Source organism: Budorcas taxicolor, chromosome 5, assembly GCF_023091745.1.
Source record: "Budorcas taxicolor isolate Tak-1 chromosome 5, Takin1.1, whole genome shotgun sequence".
NCBI lineage: Eukaryota > Metazoa > Chordata > Mammalia > Artiodactyla > Bovidae > Budorcas > Budorcas taxicolor.
In genome coordinates, this window is record NC_068914.1 from 158,151,024 (window position 1) to 158,178,380 (window position 27,357).

The 27,357-nt window shown below is 59.1% G+C and overlaps 1 protein-coding gene across 1 annotated transcript; it reads right to left on the reverse strand.

Annotated features, from left to right (window-relative positions):
* Window positions 1-552: 552 nt before the first annotated feature.
* Window positions 553-27,091, reverse strand: SULT4A1 (sulfotransferase family 4A member 1). The gene is made up of 7 exons (XM_052641043.1): window positions 26,923-27,091; window positions 12,677-12,807; window positions 11,426-11,506; window positions 9,601-9,727; window positions 5,822-5,916; window positions 3,452-3,590; window positions 553-665 (listed from the first exon to the last, which is right to left on the reverse strand). Exons 1-7 carry the CDS (start codon window positions 27,089-27,091, stop codon window positions 553-555), a joined length of 855 nt encoding a protein of 284 aa, XP_052497003.1.
* Window positions 27,092-27,357: the final 266 nt, after the last annotated feature.

The window sequence follows — 27,357 nt, forward strand, 5'->3', positions numbered from 1 at the left end:
CTGCTGCAACTCAGGGCAGCTGCTGAGAACTGAGAGCCACCGGGGAAGCTCGGGCCCCCAACCCCAGCCTCACCCCGGTCCTCACCAGGGGAGGACCGAATGGCTGTGCCGTGTGAATGACAAAAAAAAAAAAATAAAGTCAACCCTGAGCGCTTCCTACCACCTGGGTGTGGCTCTCCTGAGCCCCTCGGAAATGAACTTTTATTTGGTTTACTGACATTTATTCAGGTTTCCAGTGAAAAGCTCTATAAAATACAATATGTAGTGTGGGTCGTAATAAAGGCAGACACTCTAGTTGCATATGTTAACAGACGTGACACGTGGTCCAGCAGAATCGCCATCTTTGTGGGCAGACGTTTTAGACTTCAAAGGCGAGACAGCTGCTCTGGATCAGAACTCAAACCCACTTTCTCCAGCTTCTCCGGCCATGTCCCCTCCCTCCCCCGGGGTCTCACTTCCAGAGTCTGTCCAGCAAGGAACAAATGAGTGCAAACGGGACTCTGAGCTATAGTGTCTGGGTACTGTGAGCATGCAAGTGTGCGGTTGCTGATATTATAAATAAAAGTCGAACGTGAGGTCGCACTTCCCCATCTTCTGCTTGTACACCAGGTCGAACTTCTCGTTCATGGAAACAGTGAAGATGTCCTTCCACAGCCCGACCCTTCCTGCAACACAGACAGGGGCAGGCATGCTGAGTTCACTGGCGGTCAGCCCAGCTGCCAAACCACAGGGAGCTGGGGAGAGGGACCTGGAAGGTTTCACACCTATCCCCGGACCCCTCTGAACCTGTCCCGTGGGGACCACGACGGCCGAGTGAACCACAGGCTAGCTGAGCCCGCTTCCCTGAGTCTGGCCATCCCGGTGTGCTTTCACCCAGGACCAGAAATGTGCAGAGCTGAGGCCCTGGGGAGGCACTGCCCATCCACCACTGGCCCCCAGCACCAGGCAGAGCAGGCGCGTGAGTCCCAACACCCCCGAGGATGGGCAGTGTCCGTGGCCCGGGTCTGCGCTTCAGGCGCCATGTGGGATCTGTGTGCTCTGTGACACCACTACTCAGGCAGCTCAACAGCTCCACCAAGGCGGCTGTTGCTTCTGGAGAATTTTTAAAGGGAAACCGAAAATCATCCCCACAAAGGCAGAACGTTTCATGGTGGGCAGGGAGCTGCCAGGGCCAGGTCAAGGGTGGAGATTTCGAGAAGCCTGCCCGTGTGACGTCAGGGGAGAATTGACAGGGAATAAAACCATCAGAGCTCCCAACTCGACACCAAAATCAGTCCCACCCAGGCCCTTGTGGCTGCTCTATCACAGCGACAGTCCAGTGAGGCTTGGTCAGACCCCCTTTGCCCACCCCTTGCAGGACATGAGGGGCCTGGAGCCAACAAACTGATGGGCTGGCACGGGCCTTCCCCTTCTTTGTGAAGGGAGAGAGATCAACATGACGAAAGCTGCTGAACCCACCTTCCTTAACTACAAGGTCTTCGGTTCTGGTCACTACGAATGGTGACTGTGAGGAAGTCAGGAACGGGTTCCTGCCCTTCCGTCTGCAGTGAGTGTGTCACCTAGAGCACTGTGGCCAAGCTTTTTACACACCGGCCTCAGGGCACTGAGATGCTCGCCTAAAATTATGTTCACCGTCGGCATCTCTGACGGCAGAGCTCTGACCATCCCAGCAAGCATCTCTCATTAAGCTGCGCTAGTAACAGTCGCCCCTGTCCTGGCAGGACCTAATGTATGAAACTGCAACCCTGAAACACTGAGCTAACAGATCCAAAGTGATACGGGTTTTCTCTTCGGTGATGAAAAATTATCTGCTGGTGATGGAGAGGAAAAGAAGCAAGAGGCTGTTCTTGCTACCCTCTAAGGACACCTCAGGGTCAGAATTACAAGCTCTAGACCCACCACACCATATGTTTTTTTTCCATGATTATTTTTCTCAGCTGAGGCAGCCGAGAGCTCGTCAGAGGAGTCACCCACCTGGTTTAGGATTTGGACTCAAGACAGTGCAATTTATGCTGTGACATGAATCAAATCTAAGCAATGCAGCTGGCTACTCAAGCCCCTGCATTCTCACCAACGCAAGGAGGTCTTCCGAGCAAAGAGGCAATGTGCTAAAAGAAAACAAAACCGAAGAACTGAAATAAAGCAAAACCAAGGTAAACGATGATAAAAGCAAACACAGCGGAAGAAGCATCTGTGCATGCAGTATGCTCTTGACACTTCTTAACCACACGAGTGAGCCGGAAGGGGGGCTTCTGGAGAAGGTCACACCCAAGGGTAACAAAACACAGCCAAAGCAAAACTAAAAAAGAGCAAATAAATCTTAAATTATAAACATTCGTGAAGATGCAGCCAGGAAATAAACGGCAGGGTGACGTGGCTCGTTAACACACGTCTTCCCGGAGAGTGGCCCGCCTGCCTTGACAGGAAGGCACCCAACCGCCTGACCTTCAGGACAGCCTGGGAGCCACATGGGTCGGCAACCCAACCAGCGCTCCGTACAGGGAGGACGAAGGGCCAGAGCAGCCCGGCAGGCCGCGGAGGAGCTCCTCTCTCCCCTCTGGGCAGCTGCTCGTGGAGCGCGGTGTCATTCCTGAGCCCTCCCCTCCGACCCGGGAGCTAGGAACCAGCCTCGGCCACGATCTGAGGTGCCACGGATGTGAATGCCTGGGCCGTCTACCGGGAAGCAGCTGCAAAGAGCACGAGCCCTCGGGGCACAGAGAGCGGCCCCCGTGGACCTTGGGAGGACTCTTGCGGGAACGCCTGCCCGCACCGCAGACGGCTCCACCCCCGGCCTCTCGGGCCGGGAGGGCGTGCTGGCCTCTGTGACAGCTGCCCAACCAGCCCTGGAGAGGTCTGCACTTCCTGCTTGCTGTCACTCTCTCACATGCGTACACACACACACACACCCCGTGTGCACACACATACCCCTCACATATACACATAGCACATACACCACAGACACACACACACACCCCTTCCCTGGGATGCGCTGCACCTCACCTGAGTGGCTGCCTCCCCTGGGGAACAGAGGGAGACGCCCTTGCTCACACAGACCCCTAGAGCCAGCTGGAGCTCGAGGAAGCTGTGTGCACGCTCTGTGCTCCTCAACTCCACAGCCCCAAACCCATTGCCAGGGTGGGGGACGTCTGAGGAGGTGTCTGCCTGAAAACCTCTTGCCCAAAGAGCCTGAGACACTCCCCCGCCAGCAGCCGCCCCACCGTGAACTCTGCACTCTGTGCAGGGTCACAGGCTGACTGCAGCAGGGGCTTCCAGGATCCTCAGTGGCCCTTTTTTGGGTTACCTTCTTCCGCTCCCCCTGGGGAGTGGAAGGCTCTGGAGATATGAGGCTGAACCCTGACTCAGGGACGGGGAGGGGGAGGATGGGGTCTGGAAAGCGTGAGGACGCCGGCAGGGAGGGGGCGGGGGCCCTAGGGGCCGGGTGGGCACGTACCCCGGCCCACGGGCAGGGCCTCGGCGTTGCAGCACTGGTCCACCAGCTGGTGGCAGTGCTCGATCAGCGACTCCAGCTGCGCCTTGTCGCAGGACACCCCCAGGAACCTGGCCAGCTGCTCCACCATGGTCACCAGGTCCTGGAAGACAAGGGTGGGGATGCGGGAGCCCGTCGGAGGCGGCACCTTTGCAGAACACCACTCAGGGGACCTTTTATGCATGGCCTAACTCAAGTCCTCGAGACAAACCAGACATCATAATCTTCAGGAAATAAGAATCCGGGTTAAGAGACCGCCCGAGGGCGCTTAGCTCCCGCCCCGGACCTCTGGGAATCTGGAAGCAGACCCTGATGTAGCGGCGGCCATGTCCCAAAGTAGCAAGCAGTAAAGGAAGGCGCTTGGGCACTGTGCCAGGGGCAGGACCAGCTCGCTCTCCCCTTCCTTCCACGCCATCAGCTGGAAAACAAACGGCACTCAGGAGAGCCTTGAGGAGGCCCCGGGGGACCCTGGGGCCCCAGGGCCAGCCCACCTCTCGGGGCAGGGAACCTGGCTCACTGTGAAGATTCAGTGACGCTCGTTACGCTGACGCGAAGCCGTCTATGGGCCCCGGCACCCCCGCACTGCCGACGGCACAGCTACCGCTGCCTCACCGTCTCCGAGGGGCCCTGCCCACCAGCTCACCGCACAGCCCCGCCCCTCCATGGCCACGTCCTGCCCCAGGAATCACTGAAGCCCCTCGCGGCCTCTGCCCCAGCCTCGCTGTGCCCAGCATCCTGCCCATAGCCAGGGCTGTCTGTTGGCAGACCAAACACCGGCCGGCAGTGGCTGGGCCACGTGAGGAGAGTGTTAGGGGCTGTCTCCTCTCCCGCAGGCCTGCAAGGCAGACACAGCCTCCGGGCGAGTCTGGAGAAGCGGGCCACAGGCCACAGCAGGCCACAGCAGGCCACAGAAGCGGGCTGTGTTTCAGCTCTGAAGTTTTCTGTAAACTGCACGCCCTGCTCTCTCGGGATGAAATACTAAGTGACTCAAAAGCGAGGCGCTGGGAGGAACCTGCCAGCTGGCACTGGGCCCTACAGTTGCGTCTGCAGCTGGACAGGCGGGCTCCTCATCCCGCCCTGCCTTGGAGCCCCGCGCCCCCCCATCCCAGCACAGAGGTAGAGGAAAAAAAAGATGAAAAGACAACTAGTGTCCACCCAGACACGGGAACGCCCACAGAACTCTGCTCATAGTTACCCAGAATGGAAACAGCCCAAATGCCCGAAGCCCTGAGTGGATGGACAAACATGTGACGGCGGACACGCTGCCCAGAACGTGCCCCAGGGAGCAGAGGCCAGATACCAGCACACACCCGCTGGGTGGTCAGCAGCCTGCACACCAGCTCCCCGCCCCCCACAGACAGACAGACTGACAGCCTGGACGAGAAACGCAGACTCGGCCACCCCGAGCTGGTCCCCTCACCTTGGACAGGGTGCTTGGTGGTGCTCCACCACTGTCGAAGCATAAAAATAAACAGACCTTTCGGAAGCACTGCAGGCCACCCCTAACTTGGGAGTGGCGCACGGCCCAGGCCACTGGGGGCCTGCATGGGCTGGAGGTGAAGCTCTGTCAAGGGCTCTGGGCCCACCTGGAACCCTGGGGTCCCAGACGCACCCCTGATGACCAGGCACTGCAGGTCCCACCCTCCCTGAGGGCTCCACTGTGGGACCGACCAGAGCCTGGAGCATCACCCCTGCCCCTTGGCACCTAACCACCAGGGCACAATCCCTCAAGACAAACCCCCCAGGGACCTGCCCCTCAGGACACGCCCCAGAGGCACCCACCCCTCAGAACATGCCCCCCATGTACCCACCCCCTCACGACATGCCCCCGAGGCACCCACCCCTCAGGACACGCCCCCGAGGCACCCACCCCCTCAGGACACGCCCCCAGGTACCCAACCCCTCAGGACATGCCCCCGAGGCACCCACCACCAGGTACCCACCCACTCAGGACACACTCCCAAGGCACCCACCCCTCAGGACACACCCCCGAGAACCCACCCCTCAGGACACGCCCCCCAAGTACCCACCCCCTCAGGACACACTCCTGAGGCACCCACCCCTCAGGACACGCCCCCGAGGCACCCATGCCCTCAGGACACGCCCCCCAGGTACCCACCCCCCTCAGGACACGCCCCCGAGGCACCACCCCGAGGTGCCCACCCCCAGGCGCCCACCCCCTCAGGACACACCCCCGAGGCACCCGCCCCGAGGTGCCCACCCCCTCAGGACACGCCCCCGAGGCACCCACCCCCAGGCACCCACCCCCTCAGGACACGCCCCCGAGGCACCGCCCCGAGGCGCCCCCCCGCAGGCGCCCCCCAAGGCACTCACCCGGTGCATGTCTTCGTACTTGAGGAAAAGCACGTTCGAGTCCATGTGGTGCTCCCAGAACTCCTGCACGTGCTCAAACCAGGAGCCATAGCCCACTGTGGACACAAGGGGACAGGAGAGGTCGCAGGAGGGACGGGCGCGTGGATGGCGGCTCAGTCCTCTGCCCAGCAGCTGCGATGCAGCTCCGGCTCCTCAGGCAGCAGCACGCCCCCTGGCCGCCTGCCCCACCACTCCCGTCCGCTGGCCTCCGCCCCACCTCCCAGACGCCCAAGGCCCGACCCTGAGCAGGGAGGCCTCCGTCCCCTGGGTGCGCAGATGCCGGCTCCAGGAGCTTCTTGGACACGTGGTGACCGCAAGAGAGGGCCACCCAGAGGAGCTGGGCCCAGGGCCAGTTGGTCTGCAGTCGGGAAGACAAGAGCTTGGGGTGGGGTGGGGTGGGGTGGGGTGGGGCGCGGCACTCTAGACAGAGCTGACATGGGGCCTGCCAGGCCCGCACATATCAAACACAGGCAGGACCGGGAGGCTCTGCACCAAGAGGGGCAGCAGGCCGTCCCAACATGCGAGCTCACACCAGCACAGCCAGTGTGTCCCACGACTCTCTGGGCTGTGGCCTGGGGCTGGGGTCCCATGGCCACAGGGGGACCCATGTAACAGTCAGTGTGGCCAGGCCGCTTCACAGCGTTCTTCGTAAAAACTACGGGTTCTCACCACTGGTTTACACTGACACCCCTCACTGTGAGGGCAGCTTCCAAGGGGGCTTCCAGGTGGACCAGAGGGAGGTCTCGGCCAGAGAATGTGGGGGACCCTGGGCCGGTGGGGCCTTGGGAAGCAGGTCTGGCTGGATAACAGGGGCCAGTCAAGAGTGGTGGCCACACTGCCGGGGCCCTCACTTAACTGAGCACGCATCCACCTCCCGAACCCCAGGACACGACACACAGCCCAAGGCCAGAGGAGCTCCCAGCCTGATGGCAAAGCCCAAGGACACTGGTGACAGCCACACGGGAGTGACCAGCGCTGGGAGGGAGCCCCAAGGCCTGGGGCAGGCACCTCCCATGCCAGGCAAGCTTGGAGCGATCCGCGAGGGCTGGGCAGGAAGCAGGGCAGGGGGCTGCAAAGGGGCCTCAGAGAACCAGGGGGGGCACAGGCAGGCGGGGTCCGAGGCAGACAGCACCATCAGACAGTGGCCAGGCAGGAGGGCAGAGGACGAGGACTTGGATCAGAGGCAGCCGGCCTCTCACACCCTCACTGGCCGTGAGACGGAGCAGGCCCTGAACCTGTCTGCACCTCCTCCTCTGTGAACGGCATGACAACAGAACCTGCGCCCCACCCCCCAACCCCCTACCACTAGGTTGCTGCCCCCAGAGAAGCAGGTACAGGTCTCGGCCCCTGGGGACCAGCGGGGGCATCGCTGTGTGTCCTCTCTGGTGGGACGCACTGGGGGTCCCATGTGTACTACTGAAGTCCCCCAAGTGCCAGAGCCATGCGTACCCGCACGACCAAGGCTGGCACATGGGGACCCCAACCCCGCCAGCCCAATGCATCAGCAGTCTGCCATTCCGCTGGCAAGGCACGGCACAGCAGCAGCCTAGGCCCACAGCCAGACGTGGGTCCTGGGAGTGGAGGTATTGGTCAGGGCGGCACTGGCGGGGGAGTGGAGCAGAGCAGAAGGCCCTCTTTAGGCCACTTATGGAGAAGGAAGGGGGCGCTCTGCAAGGGGATGGGGGTGAGTGGGCAGAAATGAATCAACAGCGCAGGCTACAGCCAAAGGCCTCACTGGGCCCGCGGCCGGATGAACCCTGGCCCTCCTGGCCCAGTCTCCCACAGCCAAGGTTTCAGACTCCAGGTCTCGCACCCTCCCGTCAGCCTGGCACATCCCTGCTCCTCCCACACTGGGAGGAGACCCACGCACAGGGCAGGACACGAGGGCCAGGCCAGCCGTCCCGATCTTCAGCATGGGGACGAGTCCAGAGAAGGAAGGGACCTGACCAACTCACTGGCAGGCTGGTAACCCTGGGGGCCCTGAGCAGACGCTCCGAAGTCTGGACCCACAGTTGGCAGGCAGACCGGCGTCCTAGGACTGAACGGTCCACTGGGAATGGACATGGGAGACCAGAACACCCCCACCCTCCCAGAGAACACTCACAGACAGACAACCAGGGCCTGAGGATGGGGTGGCAGAGGGGTGGGGGGCGACTCGGGGACAGGGAGGCCAAGAAGACGGGGGATGCAGGCACTCCTCCACCCTGCTCCTGTCCCCTGGCACTCAGGGCCAGTCCCCCCCCAACTCCCGCCCTGTAGTGTGTGTGTCACGACCCCCAACACAGGCCTCGGAGCAGTGCGCCCTGGCTGTCAGTGGACAGACAGCGAGTTTCACTGCCTCTTCTGCACAGCACTCAAGCTCTTCAGCACCGTGGACAGAGAAGGCAAGCCTTCTCAGAGCGGGGAATAAACAGGACTGGGTGCTTGGGTGCAGCGGCTTTGGGGGACCACAGCAAGCGTGTACAGCCTTGAACGTCAGTGCTGGGCAGTAACATGACCTTCACGAGGTGGAGGGGCCTGTACTGGGTAACTTACAACTCCTCCGGCCTGAGCAGGGGGCAGTGTGAATGCGGTGGACACCCACTATTTGCAGTGGTGGTGTTCCCGTGCTGGTGGATGCTTTAAAGGCGGGAACGCAAACCAGGACTTAAAACACGGCTCTGGGAACCAAACGCCTGACAGACCAGGAGGGGCCCAAGCCAGCTGATGGGCTGGGGGAAGGGAGGCTGAACAGAGGCCTTCAGTAGGTTCTCAGGGCCTTAAGGCACAGCGCTGGGGCCCTACACTTGTCCCTTCCCATCCGGGGTCCCTCCTCCCCAGGCTGGGATGAAGCAGAGACGCAAGGGCAGCAAAGAGAGGGCCTCAGGCACTGTGGGGAGCTCACTCAGGAGGTCTGGTCTTCAGCCAGGCTCCAGTTCAGCCGCCCCAGGTCCCATGTAAACTTGGGGTGCTGCGCTCCTGTACTGCCTCTAAGCGCTTTATCCTGCTCCTGCCACGTAATCTCATTGCAGAACCCCTGCCCTGCCTGGGCCAGACAACGAATGGACAACCAGGCTGAGGGTTTCCTGAGCTGGGAAATAAAACAGGAAGTGTATTTGCAGGAGAGTCTCCAGACAAATTAATTTCAAAACTCTCCTGGGTGCAAAGTCTTAAGCAGCAAGGTGTGCAGAGAAGCCAGGGTTGGCAGGTGGGGGACCAGAACCAACCCCACGGCCAAGGGGACAGCTCCCTCCCTGGTCCACTCCTCCCCGGCGGGGGGGCAGACACGGATGGAGGGGCCCTGGCATGCTCAGCCCCTGCTCAGGCCTCTCCCCTGGGAACAAGCCTCCTGCCCAGAGCACCGTCCCGCCCCTCCCTCGGAGTGAACCCCACCTGCCACACCGGCCTGCAGCTCAAGCCTGACCCTCAAATCCAGCTGAAGGCCCGGGGCCCTCACACGAAGCCGCAGCCTCCACGCTGGCCTCGGGCAATAACTGGGGGTATCTAGGCCACTTCTCACAGCTTGGAATCCAGGCAGGGATACGGATGCTTTTAACTGAGGGACTTCTCAGAACCACAGGGGTGTGGGGAGAGACACGGGCTTCGGCGTCAGATGCCCGCTCGGCCTGGCAGAAACTTCCTGACCCCCCTCAGCCCATGCTCCGCTGCCCACCAGCAGGGAAGCAGGCCGGCCCCGCGGTGATCACAGCCCTGGGGTGATGGGAAGCACCCCCGCGGGAACGTCACACACAGACACTCACACTTGTCGTTCATGAACCTCCGGCAGAACTCCTGGAACGTGCCTCGGTAGCTCATGGTCCGCAGCGAGCGGTGGAACTGGTAATAAGACACCACCAGGTCCTTGGGGTTCCGGGCCATGTAGATGACCTGCGGTGGTGGGGGTGGGCAGGGGGAGGAAGGAAGCACAGGCGGGCAGACGGAGGAGGTTAGTCTGCAACCCTCCGGCCCAGGAAGGCCACCCCGAGCGGGTTTCACTGATCTACAAGGTCCTCTCCTACCCCGTTACCCACAGCGAGGCCAGCCCTTCACACGCCAGGACCAAATACCGTCTCACTGTGGCCCTGTCTCAGCAGAGATGGACTCCTGTCCACACGGCAGCATCAGCTAGGACAATTGCTTGCGTGTTTAATCACATTTCTGTCCTCTAGCACTACTTGTTTTTTGTTTTTTGTTTTTATTAAACTACAGTTGATACTTTAGAGAAGACTCTTGAGAGTCCCTTGAACTGCAAGGAGATCAAACCAGTTAATCATTAAGGAAATCAGTCCTGAATATTCACTGGAAGGACTGATGCTGAAGCTGAAGCGCCAATACTCTGGCCATCTGATGTGAAGAACTCACTCCTTGGAAAAGACCCTGATGCTGGGAAAGATTGAAGGCAGGAGGAAAAGGGGCCGACAGAGGATGAGATGGTTGGATGGCATCACCTACTCAATGGACGTGAGTTTGAGCAAACTCCAGGAATTTGTGATGGACAGGGAGGCCTGGCGTGCTGCAGTCCATGGGGTCGTAAAGAGTCAGTGAGTGACTGAACTGATAGCTGATATACAGTATTCTATATGTCACATGTATAAAATAGTCATTCAAAATTTGTAAAGAGTATATTCCTATTATATAAGACATGTGCTATATTCCTCATGATGTACAATATACCCCTGTAGCTCATTTTATACATGTTGTTGCTGTGGTTCACTTGCCCAGTCATGTCTGACTCTTTGGGACCCATAGACTGCAGCACGCCAGGCCTCCCTGTCCCTCACTGTCTCCCAGAGTTTGCCCAAGTTCATGTCCATTTTCTACAACAGTCTGTATCTCTTAGTCCTCATTCCTGTCTGGCCCTACCCCTTCCCTCTCCCCACTGGTAGCCACTGGCTTCCTTTTCATCTCTGAGTCTGGCTGCTCCTATTACAGTCACTAGTTTGCTGCAGTTTTTCAGATTCCACTGGAAAACTCACATCAAGTGATGCCAAACAGTTTCTGTCCTTCTCTGTCTGGCTTAAGGCCCCCCAAGTCCAGCCCCACTGCTGCAGATGGCAGAACCCCCTTCTCTCTTTACGGCCGAATGGCTTCCCACCGCACACACCCGCCAGACCTTTCATGCCCATTCATCTGGGGACGGGCACTGAGGCTGCTTCCGCAGCCTGGCGATCGGACACTGGGCTGCTATGAACGCTGCGGTGTCTCTAGCTCTGCTTTAAAATCAGCAGAAGACGGAAAAATTATGGTCCTGACCCTCCTGGTGACGAGAACTATAGGTCTCCAACATCTCATGCAGTTGAGGAAACGGAAAAAAAGCAGACAGTGAAAGCAGCTGTTGAGTCCTTAGGTCTCCAACAGGCAGAGGCTGAGCCCTGGCTGGTCAAGTTCAACTGTGAGGAAGAACCCAGGTAAGCAACACAGATATAAAACACTAGCGACAAGACTCCAGGACGTCTCTCCGGGGGTCCCACCCCACCAAGGTTCTCTGGGAACTCGTGCCTGTGACAGACCACAGTTTGGACTGGCACACGGGTCCCTGGTTCCAGGAGGAGGAAGCGGTTGGGAGCAGTGGGGAGCCAGGGTTACCTTGGAATCGCCGTTGTGGAGGTCGGAGGGCAGGAAGCGGTAGGGGAGGTGGCTTTTGATGAGGCGGGGAGATGTCAGTTCCTGTGGCGGGCAGAGAGGGGAGGCGGTCAGAGGACACGCAGACTTTCTGACGGGCCCTGGGCCCTATGGGGCCTTGGATGAGTCAGGACCAGCACCCCTGCCCCAGAAACGTCTCCCTGAGATACGACCCCCAGCCCTGCCCAGGCTGGACCGTGGCGGGGGCAGACACGAGCCAGACGCAGGCACCCACAGCCTGAGTCTAAGTATACCGGCAAGGGTCTGCTCAGAGGACACGAGGGCGGGCTGCAGCCTGGAGCGGCCAAGAGCGGCCGCAGGACGGGCCATGAAGGGCCACAGAGGAAACAGAAGCTCAGGGAGGAGGGCCGCTGGGCTCTGCAGTGGTCTCAGCGCAGGGCCCCCCGCTGCACCTTGCCACGCCCGGCCCCTCCATCAGCCAGCGCTCCGCCCCCAGGCCCTGACTCAGGGGTCCCCGCCGACAGGCCCTAGCCCGTCCACGCTGCTCCTGTCCGGAGGGGCCACCCTTCGACCACCAGGACCCTCGCTTTTCCTGTCCTGTGGGCTCTAAGTGCTGTAAGGGCTCTGACGTCACAGGGTCAGCTCAGCTCTGGGCGGGACCGCAAGGCCAGGAGCAGGGCGCCAGCAGCGGGCGCCCACTCAGCTCCACAGTGGGGCTCGGCCGGCAGCAATGCGAACACTGACCTGGGGGTGTGGGGGTGCTCTCAGAGCTTCAGAATGCCCATCTCACAGGAGAATGGACAGGGGGCCACGCGGGAAGTGAGGCCTGAACTGAGACGTGGCAGAGGGGAGGGTGCAGAGAAAAAAAAACAGATAACATGAGGGGTGGGCCAGACGGGACTCGGGGATGTCTGTTTCACTCTTGGTACCAAGTATTTATGATGCAAACACATCCTACCCAGTCCCCCCAACAGGCAGGATGAACCACAGGAGGAGGCCCCTCACCTCCACCTTGCCCCCCTACTCCCGGCAGCTGCCTCCTTTCTTCCTCGAAGTTACCCCCTATCACCCTCTGGTTCGGTTCCAGGGTCATCATCACCAGCTCAGGCCGGCAGTCTCTCCCTGCCGGCCACCTGGGGTCCCAGGAGCTCGCTGCTTTCCTTCCAACCAAAGGGGCCCCAGGAACCCCTCAGAAGCAACCACAGGAAGGCCCCAAGGGGCTCACGTGGGCTGTGACGCCTGCCCCGAGCCCACCTTGATGATGTCCAGGCCTGGCTGTGGGTATTCCAGGACCGGGAGCTGCTCGTCGATGTTCATCAAGCCGATCTCATCAGGGTCGGCCCCCTGGCTCACCAAGTAGACCACTTCCTGCAGCAAGCTGGTGCCTGGAGGGAGAGAAGCTGGTGAGGGGGCGCCTGGAAGGAAGCCTGAGGGCCAGCCCTGCTCTCGAGGGAGCACTGACCGCTCCAGGAAAGGACTGAAGGGATCCAGGTTTTGCAGTGAGGTCTCAGCAGTGTCCTGAGTCTAGTGGAGGAACACTGCCTGCCTCAATGCCACCTCTCGGGGTGACTGTGGCTGAGCCGGCCTTTCTGAGCTCCTGTCTTGTTGGCACCGAATGCAGACAGGAGATTTCTCAAGACCGCCATGAGGGGTGAACAGGACGCGCGGTGCCTGCCTCCCCCAGGGACCCGAGGACTGTGATGAGCGTGTGATCTCAGTCCTGGACTTCCAGAACCTGAATTTCCATATACCCAGGAGTGATGAGGGTCCAGGGGAATGGGTGGCCAGTCAATTATTATTTACAATGAAAACCACGTCTCCTGGTATCTACTAAACCAAAACACCGGTCTGTGGTTTTGACCTGTAACGAGAAATGTACCAGGAGAGCACCGAGAGACATGGGCCAGAACAACCCTGCAGTTACTCAGAGGAGCAGAAGGCGGAAGCAGTGACAGATTTCCTCTGCTTGGGCTCCAAAACCACCACGGATGGTGACTGCAGCCATGAAATCAGAAGACGTTTGCTTCTTGGCAGGGAAACCTCGACAAGCCTAGACAGTGTGCTGAAAAAGCAGAGACGTTACTCTGCCAACAAAGGTCCCTGTAGTTGAGGCTCTGGTCTTCCCAGTGGTCACCTACGGTTATGAAAGATGGACTGTAAGGAAGGCAGAGCGCTAAAGAATTGATGTCTTCAAACTGTGGTGCTGGAGAAGATTCTTGAGAGTTCCTTGGACAGCAAGGAGATCAAACCAGTTAATGTTAAGGGAAATCAACCCTGAATACTCATTGGAAGGACTGATGCTGAAGTTGAAACTCCAGTATTTTGGCCATCCAGCTGGCTCACTGGAAAAGTCCCTGATGCTGGGAAAGATTGAGGGCAGAAGGAGAAGAGGGCATCAGGGGATGAGATGGCATCACTGATGCAATGGACATGAACTTGGGCAAACTTTGGGAGATGGTGAGGGACAGAGAGGCCTGGCGTGCTCCAGTCCACGGGATCGCAAAAAGTCAGACACGACTGGGCAACTGAGGAACGACAACAGCCAGGACCACGCTGAGAGACACAGACCAGGATAGCCCTGCAGCGTTCCTCAGAAGAGCAAACCTTGGGAACAGCGGAAGCGTCAGTGAGCAGCAGGATGAATGAATCAGCCCCGGGACTCGGACGACGGGAGCCACAAAGGGCTGCAGCGCCTGGCAGGGCTGGGTCCAGACGCGGTGCTGAGCACAGTGAGCGAGGCGCCAAAGGGAGTCTGCTCTGCGGCTGTGGTCGCCCTCCAACCTGAGATGCAGGGACCATCGCCCCCATTAGAGGGGAGGTTCCTGAGGCCTGATGGTGCCCAAGGTCACAGCGCCAGTGTGTGGCCCCCATCCGCCTCTTCCTCCTGGCGAGGCCCATCCACCCAGCAGCTCAAGGCAGCTGCACTTGGGTGGGGGCAGGCAGGGAGAGTGGGGGTGGGAACTGGGGGGTTACCCTTAGAAATCAGACCGTGGGCAGTTTCCTCCCAGGGAGGTCTTCAGGCTTCCCTGGTGGTGCAGTGGTAGAGAACCTGCCTGCAGTGCAGGAGACGTGAGTTTGATCGCTGGGTTGGGCAGATTCCCTGGAGGAGGAAATGGCAACCCACTCCAGTATTCGTGCCTGGGAAATCTCATGCACAGAGGAGCCTGGCGGGCTGCAGTCCGCGACTGGGCGACTAAACCACCGCCAAGGAGTTCTTCAGGAGCTGCATTTAGCGCTCCCGCCCCACCCCAGCAGCCCCCACAGGCATGACCCAGACAGCCATTTCTGCACATTAGTACTTCTAACATCAGCATCGACACAGCAATTTCACAAGCTCCATCCGTGCCTCCATTAAGGAGCTGTGCCGGAAGGCCAGCCTCGTTAGAGCCCACAGGAAGCTCTCTGCGGCCTGTCCCTCGCAGCCCCCTCTCCAGGGCAGCCCTGTAAGTCCATTTCCTGGTGGAGCACCGCTTGGCCCTCCCGTCTCCAGCTCAGGAGGGCGCACCATGCCCCTGCCGGGCACCAGGGAGGACGGGGAGTGGGAGACACAGGACCAGCTCAGGCAACGGCCCCCGGTGTCCCCAGGCCGGCCGGATGTGACCAAACCACCACGGAAAAGAATGACCGGGGATGATGACTCTACCAGACAGTCACTACCCGGGTCCAGACAAAGCCCCTCAACCGAAGTCCAAACACCGACCCTGCAGGCAGCCCCGGCCCTGCAAGCTCTACACCAGGCGCCTGCCCTGCCCACTGGTGCTCCAGGTCCCACCGCCGAGGGGTTACCCTGCCCAGCCCGTCCACCCATCCTCCTGGCTACCGTGGCCGGGAATCCCGGGCCCAGGCCCTGCTGTTCTCACGTCCAGGGACACAGTCCTGCTCAGCCTGTGGCCTCCTCTCCGCCACTCTGACCCTCTGTGCTGCGGCCAGCCTTCTCCACCATCCCCTGCACCCAGCACCCAGGGCCCAGGCCTGCCACGGGCTGCCCTTCTGCCTAGTCACCTTGGACTTGTGCTTTGGGCCACCACTCAGAGGCCTCCCTGGACCCAAGTCTCCCCAGCCCTGGGGGCACTGGGTGACCTGGGCTTCCTGTTCAGCTGCACGCAACGCTCTGGGCACCTCTGGGGAGCTGACGGGGGGCAGCTTGTGTGCACAGGGAGCGAGGCTGCATCGTATTACTAGTTTTTACAGCGGCTATAACCAATTACCAACAACTCAGTGGCCCAGAACAACCCAGGTACTACCTGTCATTCTGGGGGGCCAGGAGGCCAGCACAGGTCTCACGGCACTAACACCAAGGTGGTCTGCGAGGCTGCACCCCGTTCTGGGCTCCAGTGAGAAGCTGGACCCCCGCCTCCTGCCGCCCCAGGTCACATCCCCTAACACCTGTGGGCACTGCACTGCTCACCTGGACTGCTCACATTGGAAATACCCCAGCCTCCTCACACCTCAAGCCAGGCCACCTTCCCACAAAGATGGGCTGATGGGTGACACCAGGGGCAAGGCCCGACATGGCCGAGGCAGGGTCTACAAGCACCCCCAGGGTGGATAAAGAAGCTCGGGATTCAGGTTCCGGGCCAAGGTCACAGAGCTGGGGAAGGGAGAGCGACGCTTGGAGTGGCGGGAACCGCAGCCCTGCACGGACAGCCTCCCCAGTACCCCTGGGGAGCACGGGGGCCACAGCCAGCCACCTGGACAGGATGGCAAAAGCAGGCGGGGGTGAAGCCAGGCCTCAGCCCCTCCCCGCCTCCCCTCTGTGTCTGATCCCCCTGGGGAGAGGTGCCCGGGAGGCCAGCCCGCTGCCCAGCAAATTCAAGGTGAGGTGGAGGAGAGCCAGGCTTTCAACCCAGGGATACGCGGGACTGGCCAGGCGGGAGTAACACGAGCCACACGCTTTCCGGCAGCTCGTTTTCAAGTCAACAGATGCGAGTCAATGGCTCACAGGCGCGCTTCTGCTGACGGCAGGGAAACTGCTCCCTGGCAGCTCCGAGGCGGTGGCAGTGACTCTGATCGGCAGAGAACACTGAGGTTTGGGCAGAACTCCCTGGGGATGGCTGGGGTGGAGCCCGTCAAGATTCCTACCAGAACCCTTGGGGACAGGACGGACCAGCACGCCATGGTCGGAACCAGTTGGAACTGGACCCCCAGGCGCCAGGATCCTGGGGCTGGGAAACGTTGGAATTCTGATCCTTTCGTTTTTATTCTTTACCTAAGATCACACGTGTATACCTGGTCTAAAAGTCAGGAGCGGATTTCCCTGGTGGTCCAGTGGTTAAGAACCCGCCTGCCGATGCAGGGGACGCAGGTTCGATCTCTGGTCCGGGAAGACTCCACAAGCCGAGGGGCAGCTAAGTCTGAGCCACAAGGAAGAAGAGCCCTCCACGCTCAACGCAACTAGAGAAAGCCCGCACGCAGCAAGGGCAATCAGCACAGTCAAAAATAAATTGTAAAAAGAGTCAAAGGACTGAGGTCAGAAATCTCACACCCCTCCCCACCCCACTCCTGTGAACACAGCAAAGCCCTGCTGATTCTTCTCTTACCCTCCAGTTTCTGACATGCTTACACCATTATTTCACATCTGTACGTTCTGATGGGTTACTGACTGCTGACCGAGCCGCCTTCCTTCCTGCAGGCTTCTCTCCCCAACGTGGTCTTGGCACAATTCTCGGTCTAATCCAAAGTACAGCGTGCGGTGGTAACGCTTCCTTGCTCATACAAGACTGTCTCCTTTGCCTGCTTGCTCACTGTTTTATGTGCCTATTAACAATTCCTTGCCCGACTCTGGATAATAATTCCTGGCAAACACTCCCCACACAGCCAAATGCAGGGGCTGTGCTCGAACCCCATGAATCTCTGAGGGTCGTGCCCTGCCCCCCGGCGCCCCACAAATGTCTCCCTGCGTCTCCGTGGGGCTGGAGGGACCCAATCTTCTAGCCGTGTGCCCCTCAGTGTCCGCGTGCACGGCGGCAGAGCCCACCCTCTATGAGCTGGAGCCTGACGACAAGCACCTGCTTCTAGCTGGCTCGGGACGGCTGGCTGAGCTGGGTATGGGGTTCCAGGCTGGGGACCCCGAATGCACTGTTCCCATCTTCCAGCTGCCAGCATTGTGCTGAGAACTCTGAGGTCCTGGTTCCTCGTCCCTTGAATGTGGCCCATTCTTATCTCTGGAAGCTTTGCGATCTCCTCTGAAATTTCACAGTTAAGTGCTTCAGCCCGGTCTCTTATTCACGGTGCCTGGAGACACATTCAGGCACAAGGGGGCCTTTAACTCAAGCTCCAGTCTGGATATCCTGACTTCTAGGTCTCCCGATCTCCCTATTCCCTCTTTCTGGAACTCTGAGACCTTCTACTTTTCTTACCTCTTTGCTCCCACTTGTCATCAATTTGTAACAATTTTTGTTCCACTTTCCAGGACATTTCCTCTGCTTCACCATCCAAACCTCACAGCTGAGTTTTAAAAATTTCAGCTACAATGTTTTTAATTCCAAGAGTTCTTTCAGGATCCCTACTTGCTCATTCCTGGTGTGACTGCTTTCTTCACCAAGAGCGTACCTGCCTTCACTCTCACAGTGGAACAGAGTCAAGAGTGCCACGGGTGGTTCTTTTAGGTTTTCTTCTGCTCTGCACGTTGTGTTGGATTCCGCTGAGTGCCTCTTGCTGCTTTTTGTCTTCTTTTGGCAGGCCTCTGTCCTTCCTGTTGGAGATGCTAAGATCTGGAGACCCTGAGTCCACCCACAGGTGAGAACAAGCCCCAGGTCACAGTTCTCTGTGGTGGACGCGCCTGCTGACCGCAGGGCCTCACATGCACGAGTGCAGCCCAGCCCGGCACCCTCATGACTATGACAGCAGTTGCCCGCGTGGGAGCATTTCTAAGTCTTCACTTTGGGGTCAATTTCTCCAGAGGAGACGCCTCCACTCTCTGCCCCAGGGGACCGCAGGCATCCCAGGAGAGCTGAGCAGAAGGGTGAGGTTGTGGTCTTCACCTGATGTCCATTTCCAACTCAGCACTGTATCCCAGCCTATTGCTGTGTGTGACAGTCCCAACTCCACGACCTCTCTGGACCCACTTCCCCCAAAGAAACCTGCCTGTCTTTGCAACAGCCTCCTGCCTTCAAACTCCTCCGAGGGGTGCAGTGTACGACTCCTAGGCCCTGCAGTGAACGGGTCCATGTACCTGCTGCCCTCCCCTCCTGGCATTAGGTTCTCTAGCTGCTAAGTTAGCTAACACTGAGCTTCCAAAACCCACAGTCATTGCACTCCCCCTCCCGGGGGCTCAGAGCCTCCTACTTCCGGTCATCACATAAAGAGGTCTGAAGAGGACGCAGCGACGAGCACCTGTGCTCAACCCACCCCGTGGGCGCTCTGCAGGCACCGGACACAAAGGTGCCACAGCTGGGGTCAGTCCAGCTCCCCCAGGAAAACAGAAAACCTCCTGGAACCCTTCTCCCCTATGGGAAGAAAGCGTTAAGCCACTGGAGGAGGGGCAGCAAAACCTGCTGCCCCCGCCCACCCGGGTGCTGGTGAAGACCCAACATGGCTGGAGACTGGGTGAAAGAAAAGAACTCTGGCTCCATGGGCAGGGCAGAAACCTGTCCCTGGGGTCTGAAGACCCCAAATGCAGAAAGAGGGATGCGAGACTCTTTCCCGCACAAGACCCACCATCAAGGCAGAGTTGGCAGCCACTGGAGGGCATCACTGAGTAAGTTCCATCAAGACCAAGAAACCCAGAGCCTACCTAAGGCTGCAGCTGGACCAGGCAACGCCCTCAAAACCCTCCTCTCTCAGCCAGTAACAGGGCAACAAGTACCAGCTGTCCACCCTTGAGGGAGGGGACAGGGTGTAGGGAGAAACCCCTCTTAAGATTCAGACCAATGCTGAAGGTAGGGCTGGGAAGGACTGCAGGCAAAAGGAGACGGGGGCAGCAGAGGATGAGATGGTTAGATGGCATCACTGACTCAATGGGCATGAATCCGAGCAAACTCCGGGAGACAGTGGAGGAAGCCTGGTGTGCTAACCAGTAGGTCCAAACATAGCAACTGAACAACAGGCCAGGAACACTGAGGAAAGACCCTCTGAACACTCAGCACCACCCCCGCCACTCGGAGCACGAGGTGGTGCTACAGGAGTTAACACCAGCGGTCACTCAAGTGACCAGAGTGATAACACAATTCAAACGCAGCCCAGTTCCTACTAGACTGACTCACTGCCTACACTAACCGCCTGCCAAGAAGAGACAGGCTGGTTTCAAAGCATCAATACAAATGATTCCTGTCTCCAATGCTGGCACAGTGTCCACCATCCAATCAAAAAGTAGTACACATCAAAAAAAAAAAACACCGAAAAACCAAAAAAAAATCCCAGTCAGGAGACAAAACAATCAACAGAATCAGACTCAGGGAATATTAAAGTATCCTGACTCAAATGTTGAAGGATTTCATGGAGAAGATGGACAACAAGCGTAAACAGATGAATACTTCAGCAGAGAGATGGAAACCACGATGGAAATGCTAGAGAAAAAATAAAAACACGGTAACAGAAATACAGAATGCTTTCAGTGGGCTCGTCAGTATACCTGACACAGTGGAAGGATCAGTCAACCTGAAGACTGACCAACAGAAGTTACCCAAACTGAGACACAAAGAGAAAAATAGCGTGAAAAAAATAGAATGTCCAAGAGCTACAGGACCATATCAAATCGTTTAACATGTGTAATTGGCATCTGAAAAGAAGAAGAGAGAGCGGGACACCAGAAATAGTTGCAGTGGTGACTGAGAATTCTTCCAAAATAAGGAAAGGCATCAAAGCACAGCACTGAGACGCTCAGAGAAGCCCAAGCGAAATAGGCATCCTCCTCCCCTAAAAAATACATGTATCTGGACACCTCATATCCAAGCACTGAAAACCAAAGGTAAAGAGGACATCTCGAAGGCCACCAGAAGGGGGGAGAAAGGATCCATTCCAAAAGGAACAAAGAATCACAGCTGACTTTTCACCAGAAGCAATGCAAGCCGGCAGACAACGGCGTGGCACCTCTGAAGTCCTGAAAGGTGGCGGGGGGAGGCACAGGAGGACGCTCAGTCCCACAGTGAACAGCTGAGAGGCGTTCTGGAAACAGAGGTCCACATCTGGTAATCGAGAGGGAGGGAAAAGGAGAGGAAGGGAAGGGAGGGCAGGAGCATCCCAGAGAGAGGGAGCCAGGCTGGGGGAAGGGAGAGCCATGCGTGCTCACCGTGCTGGTGAGCAAGGGGCAGGACAGCTGACCACCAGAGGACGGCCCCGGGGTGGACTTCACCACTGCCTGAAGGCCATGGCGGAGTTGGGAGAGAGAGCGAACCCTCGGGGGCGTGGTCTTGCGTTCCTAAGAGGTCACTTTGGCTGCAGAGTGAAAGGTGAACCCAGGAGGCAGGCCACACAACAGTCCAGGTGAGAGAGGAAGGCTCCCAAGACTGCAGGGGGGCTGAGAGGGGTGGGCAGGTTTGAGCACTTCCTGGGTGGTGGAGCCACAGAAGCACAGTACCGAGGTGCATGTGGGGGCGGGGAACGGCAGAGCAGTCCTCACTGCCTCGGAGGAAGGAGAGCTGAGGAGCCCCATGAGACCCTGAAGCTCAGAGTCGGCTCGGGGCCTCCTCCTAATTCCACGGAGTCAGCAGATTCTCGTCCCGGTGGCCCTGCTCCCATCTTTCCTCCAGAACCTTGTGGGTTCCTCTGGAGGCTTTCATTCCAGGTCTCATACGGTGATGAGAAGGCTGCTCTCCCAGCCAACCCCGGCTCTTGGGACCAGCCACCTCCTTCCCCAAAGCCAAGCCCTCTCGAGTATGGGCGAACAGCTGGAGTCAGAGCACAGGGAAGGAAGAGGGAGGAGGCAAGGGAGAGAGAGGGGAAGGATACAGGAAGGCGACAAGTCATCTGGAACCAGACCTCCGGGGACATCCTCAGGGAGGCGGGTGAGCAGGTGCTTGCTGGGGGGCACTCATCACCCCGGAGCTGGAAGGCAGGGATGCCAACTCTGATCCTGGCACAAACGTGAGCTCAGGGTGGGTGGCAAGTTCCTCCCCCAAAACTTCCTAGCCTGCTTCCGGATCTGGATTTGAGGCCAGTCTCCTCCCCAGGCTGGGAGAACACGATAACCATCCCTGGAAACCTGGGAGCGTCCAGCCCAGAACCGAGGCCAGGCTGTCCCTCTGTCCAGCTCCCCTGGGGCTGGCTCCTCCCCACCGTCTGCAAGTCAAACCTGCATCCTCGGGCGCTGACACCGCCCTTGCCCCTCAGGGGGCCTGTTTCTATCCAAGAGAGGCAACAACGAAGAACACGAAGCTGCTCCGAGGCTCAAACACGATGGACGGGGAGGCCCCACCAACTCTCACAGCCAGGTCCCGCAACCTCCTCCATGCAGCCCCCCTGCAACCCTCCTCCTCGGAGCCCCTCTTCCTGGGCCCCCTACCTGATCCCCGAGAATGAGCACCCTGGCCCGCTGGGCAGCTGTCAGCATTAGGAGCCTGGCTTTCCAGTGTCCGTGTGAGCTCCTTGAGGGCTGCGTTCACGACACTCCCTGCGCCCATCTCCCAGGCCTGGGGACGCTCTCTGCCAAAGATCATCCAGGCTGTGGCCTGTGGGTCTCCCAGCCCCAGAGAGTTCTTAAGACTAAAGATGAACCTATCAGGTCTAACCCTCTCATTTTTCAAGAGCAAACTGAAGTCACACAGGGACAGGGCTGGAGTCGGGCCAGGCTCTCCCGTCCCCCCATCATTGACCAGAGAATGGGCGTGCACTTCAAGACAGGTGAGAACCAAAGGAAAGAAAAGCTGGGAGCGGGGATGCCCAGGCCGAGCCAAGGAGCACATTCCAGAGCCCACGTGATCTCCATGGCCTTGGGGACAGATGTCGCCCAGACAAGACTGGATTTAACACCGGACACCCTGGGCTTCCCTCACGGCTCAGTCGGTAAAGAACCCGCCTGCAATGCAGGAGACCCCGGTTCGATCCCTGGGTCAGGGAGATCCCCTGGAGAAGGACATGGCAACCCACTCGGGTATCCTTGCCTGGAGAATCCCATGGACAGAGGAGGAGCCTGGCGGGCTACAGTCCATGGGGTTGCAGAGTCAGACACGACTTGGCAACTAAAGAGAGAGAGAGACCCTGGGACCAGAGGCTGTAAGAAAGAAGGACCGTCAACACTGGACAGCGAGGAGGGTCCCGGACACTGAAGGCACCACGGGCTCCCACCGTGGGGTCACAGTGCGAACTGCCGCCGTCCTGCAGGACCTCTGTGAGGATGGAAACAGCTGAAGCCTGCTGTCCGGCTCGATGACCACTAGCCATGTGCAGCTCCTGAGCTCATGGAGTGTAGCCAGTGCTACTGAGGAACTGAATCTCTATAATTTTATTTCAATTCCTTAAACTTCGATACCCCCCTGGGAACTAGAGGCTCCCGTATTAAGACAGCACAGTCCTAACCTGTCACCTGAGCTCAAATGTCAGAAACACAGAAAAGTTCTAGAAGTACTGAAGTACTGTAGAGGAAAGCAGGATCCGACTGACGTTCCCCACCAGAGGGGTGGGGTGGACAGGGGCCCTGGGGCCACCTGCAAGTTCACTGCGACCCCTTAGACTTGGGCACTGGGAACCCAAGCGGTCCCGTGGGTCCACACTGGAGCCGTCCGGCCCCCGGCAGGCTGAGCATTCACTGAAGACAGGCACCCAACAGGACTTTTCTTTGCATGCCCAGCCCCGAGGAAAGGTCAGGGTGCCACGGGTGCTCAGGGAGTGAAAGCTGGCATTGACGACACCCTGCCCTCTGCTTATGGTGCATCTGATCCAGGCAGGAGCCCCGGCTTATCTTCCCACCCATCCTCACAGCTGCCCAGCAAGGCGCTGAGGCAGCCTCTCCCACCCTCGAGGGCAGCACAGCTCAGGTGGTCTCACCTGCCCAGGGGCAGCCAGCAGGTGAGTAGCACAGCTGCACTCACATGCAGGTCTTTGGGCTCCAAAGCCAGGCCCTCAATGTCGAAGCCAGAGCCTCCTGCAGACCCACTCCTGGTGGGGAGGAGGAAGCAGGGAGGCGGGGACGGGAAGGGAATGGAATCGTGAAGTCGGCCGCCTGAAGTCCACGTGGCCCAGGACTCAGAACTCTGACAAAAACCCCTAAAACCCCGAAGCATCCTGAGACTTCCACCCCAGAGCAGGGGAGAGAAGGTGGGATCCTCCCTCCTCCTTGGGGCCTGGGTCCAGCTCCCTCCTCCAGAGGGGCAGGGGCGAAACTGGCTGCGGAGCAGAGGACGGATTAGACCTGACTGTCTCTCAGCTGCTGTGTGACTCTGAGCAAGTCCGTGCCTTCTCTGAGCCTCTGGATTAACACGGCAGAGCACCAGGCACGTGGGACTCGTCAAGGGGCCACTTCACCACTCTGAGGGCCCACAGCAAACTACACCTGGCCTGCGTTCAAAGTAATAGCGCCTCCAAGGACCCGGGAGCAGAAGCAGCCTCTGTGTGGATTTCACAGCAGGGGAATCGCCTGAGGGCAACTGCCTGGGGTGGGGTGGGGGGTGGGAAGGAACCCAGATCCTGCCCCCCAGGCAGCTCCTCCTGCCACACCAGCTGCCACTGGAGAGGACCTCCAGGGCGTGCCATCTTTGGTTGAGTGAAAACTAGATTTGGGGGACTGATTCTTCCGGCCCCTCTGTTATTTTGAGTAATGAACTTAACAGGCAGTGGGGGCTGAGAGGACATGGGGCCTCCAGAAGCACTGGTCTCAGCAAGGTCATCCTTCCTGAGAAAACTTCTCACTTTTCCTGTCACCATCCCACGACATGGACAAGCAGGATGGACTGGGTGAAGGTTAAGAACCAGAAGGAAAGCAAAAAAGGAATAGCAGATACTGGCCTACACAAACCGTGACACCCTGCTGCTTCCCTCCCGGGCCCGCCGTCAACTCAAACAAGCCTCGTCCCAGGCACTTGAGCTTGGGCGAGCCACTTCACCTCCCAGAGTTTCTGTGCCGGACTTCTGAAATGGAGACCACCTCTGGTCAGAGAGGTCCGCAGACAGCTTACTGCCATGATGAACAGAGCCCTTTGCAAGTGACAGAGCACGGAGCATGGCAAGTCGCCAGCTGAGTGCTACTAATGTCCTCTCCCTCTGGCTCACAACTGGTTCGAACAAGGGCATCTTCAGGCTGCCCTGCAGGCTGCATGCATGCTCAGTCGCTTCAGACATGTCCAGCTCTCTGCGACCCCATGGACTGTAGCCCACCAGGCTCCTCCGTCCATAGGATTCTCCAGGGAAGAATACTGGAGTGAGCTGCCATTTCCTTCTCCGGGGGGGTCTTCCCTACCCAGAGTCTCCTGCATTGGCAGGTGGATTCTTTGCCACTGAGTCACCAGGGAAGCCCTTAAAATGGGTTTGTGTTGTTCAGTTGTGTCCGACTCTTTGCAACCCCATGGTCTGTAGCCCGGTGGGCTCCTCTGTCCATGGGATTCTCCAGGCAAGAGTACTGGAGGAGGTTGCCATGCCTGTCTCCAGGGGATCTTCCTGACCCAGGGGTCAAATCCACATCTCTTATGTCTCCTGCATCGGCAGGCAGGTTTTGTGTGTGTGTTTTTTTTTTTACCACTAGCGCCATCTCAAGCTGCCCACTCGACAGGTAAAAGGCAAAAGGAGCCAGCAGGGGGCAGATGGAGAAACAGTAAGGGCCTGGAAAGACCATAAGGGGAAAAATAATTTTAAGCTTTGAAAAGGAGGCTCTTTCAGGCTGTGTGCAAAGGGACCCCACACCAGGATCTCTGGCTGAGCTGGGTTCTCTGTTTCCGAAGTGAAGAGCCAATCTTTGCTCTCCTTCTGAGAGCAAACTCAAAAGGACATGTTTTTATCTTTGAAAGATGCAAGTTACAAACAAGATGTGAGGTTTGGTTATCCAGAAAACTTCCTTAAACTAACACTTCATTCCCATCAAGGTCCCTGCAGAACCCCAGCAGGCCCCCAACGCTGGGCCCGTCTAAAGCCTCCCCACAAGCTTCAAGGCCATGCCTTTCAAGCAAGCTCTATGCCCAGGGCCTCCCCAGCCTGGCAGCAGCCCAGCTTCTCAGCCACCATCTCCTACTCATGAAATGGAGGGGAGTAACAGAGAACCACAACTGCCCATCTGCCACTCCGAAATCCTCAGAGGTGCCCACATTTTTCCCAATTCAGAGGTAGGCAGACCCTGCCCTAAACTGACAGGAGGCCATTTTCAGCCTTCAGCGATCCCACGGAACAGGAGGAAAGCCAAGTGCTGTCCCGCCCACACCCAGCTGGGGGTCTTATATATATGAATGATATCCCTGGCTCTAAAATCTGACCAATTGTGAATCCCCACACTTCCTTTTCCTTCTTCCCAAAGACAGCCCAGCAGTGCCTCCAGACTCCTCTCCACCCCTCCACTCACAAGCCCCTTCTTCCGCCTTCCTGGGAGAACAAGGCCTACCCCCTGAGCATCTGGGGCCCTGCACAGCAAGGACAGCCAAGCCTACAGGCTCTCCCAGCAACCTGCCAGCTTGATCCTCTGACCACGCGACCTCAAGGCCACCACCCTGGACACCAGGCCAAAGACGCACTGCACTGTCTGGGTTCAGAGCAGTGAATCCCTCTCTCTTCAGGACAGCGGCAACAATGGAAACCCGCAAGAATGTCAAACAGGAAAGTTGCCCCTTTTCCCTACAAACCTCAGAAGAGGCACTACATCAAAAATCTCTTACATCAGGTCCTGGGCACATGCACACCCGCCTGGCCTTAAATCTCAGCTCCTCCCGCCCATCAGCTGTGTGACCTTGGGCAAGCAGCCTCCCCTCTCTGAGCCTCAGTGCCCACCATACAGTGGGAGTGCGAATGATCACCTGGGCTTCACACAGCGGTCATGAAAGCGACATTCTAATGCTAGGAAATGTGACTGTCCTGGGTCCCGGAAGCCAGGATATACCAGGGTGAAGGAGGCGGCCCTGAATCAGGGGGGACACATCGGACACTGCACTCTGGGCACGGGCCAGTCCCATCCCCCAGCCAGTGCCCACGCAGGAAATGAGGGACGCACACAGCCCTGAGGCCCCGTTTCACCCCCTCCCCAAGATCAACACCAGGACTTGGCGCTCATCAAAGGGCTGAACCGAACCCAAGAACAGAGAGGTTGAGTGACTGTCCAAGGTCACACAGCCAGCTGGACAGCGGGAGGGGAGGCAGTGAAGGGTGGCGGGCCTGGGCCTGTCTGCCTGGCAGCCGCCGCCGCCAAACAAGGCTCCATCCCCACAGGACGCCACCTGGCCACGGACACCGGGGGCTCAACCTCCAAACACCTGGTTTCCCCCCAAACCCCGGGCCGACCACCCCCACCCCGCCCTGTCGGGCTCCAGGCATCGCACCCCCGCCCTCGGCCCCCCACCCCCAGTCGGCCCCCCGCCTCCCCGCGCGCGGGCCGCAGCGTCCACGCCGGCGCGCCGCAGAGCCGGCCGGGGCGGGGTCCGCGCAGGGCTCACCGGACTTGGGGTAGGTGACGATCCACACGTCGCTGGGCCGCACCGGGAAGTTGGCGATCTCCTCCATCTTCCCGCGGCAAAAGGGCGGCAGCCGCACGCCGTGGAACTCGAAGTACTTGCTCTCGAACTCGCCCGGCGTGCTGGGGGTCTCCGCCTCGCTCTCCGCCATGCCGCCGCCCGGCCCCGCAGCCCCGCCGCCGCCGCCGCCGCCCCGCGCCCTAGCCTGCCGCCCCGCAGCCGCCGCGCGGCGCTCCTCCGCAGGCGTGACGTCACGGCGCTCCTCCGCAGGCGTGACGTCACGGCGCCGCCCGGCCCGCGCCCCGCCCCAGCCGGTGCGGCGGGAGGGGCCCCCCCCCCCGCTCCGTGTTGTGACGTCACGACGCCGGCGTGAATGCGGGCATGACGTCATGGCCCGAGCCCCGCCCCGGCCACCCC

Bases quoted from the DNA above. Each gene is read 5' to 3' on its own strand.
- SULT4A1 (XM_052641043.1), bottom strand. From the start codon at position 27,091: ATGGCGGAGAGCGAGGCGGAGACCCCCAGCACGCCGGGCGAGTTCGAG. The intron at 11,507-12,676 runs GTGGGCTCGGGG...TGCCCGCCACAG, and splicing joins CAGGCCTGGACATCATCAAG to GAACTGACATCTCCCCGCCT. The intron at 9,728-11,425 runs GTAACCCTGGCT...CCACCACCGCAG, and splicing joins TCCACAACGGCGATTCCAAG to GTCATCTACATGGCCCGGAA.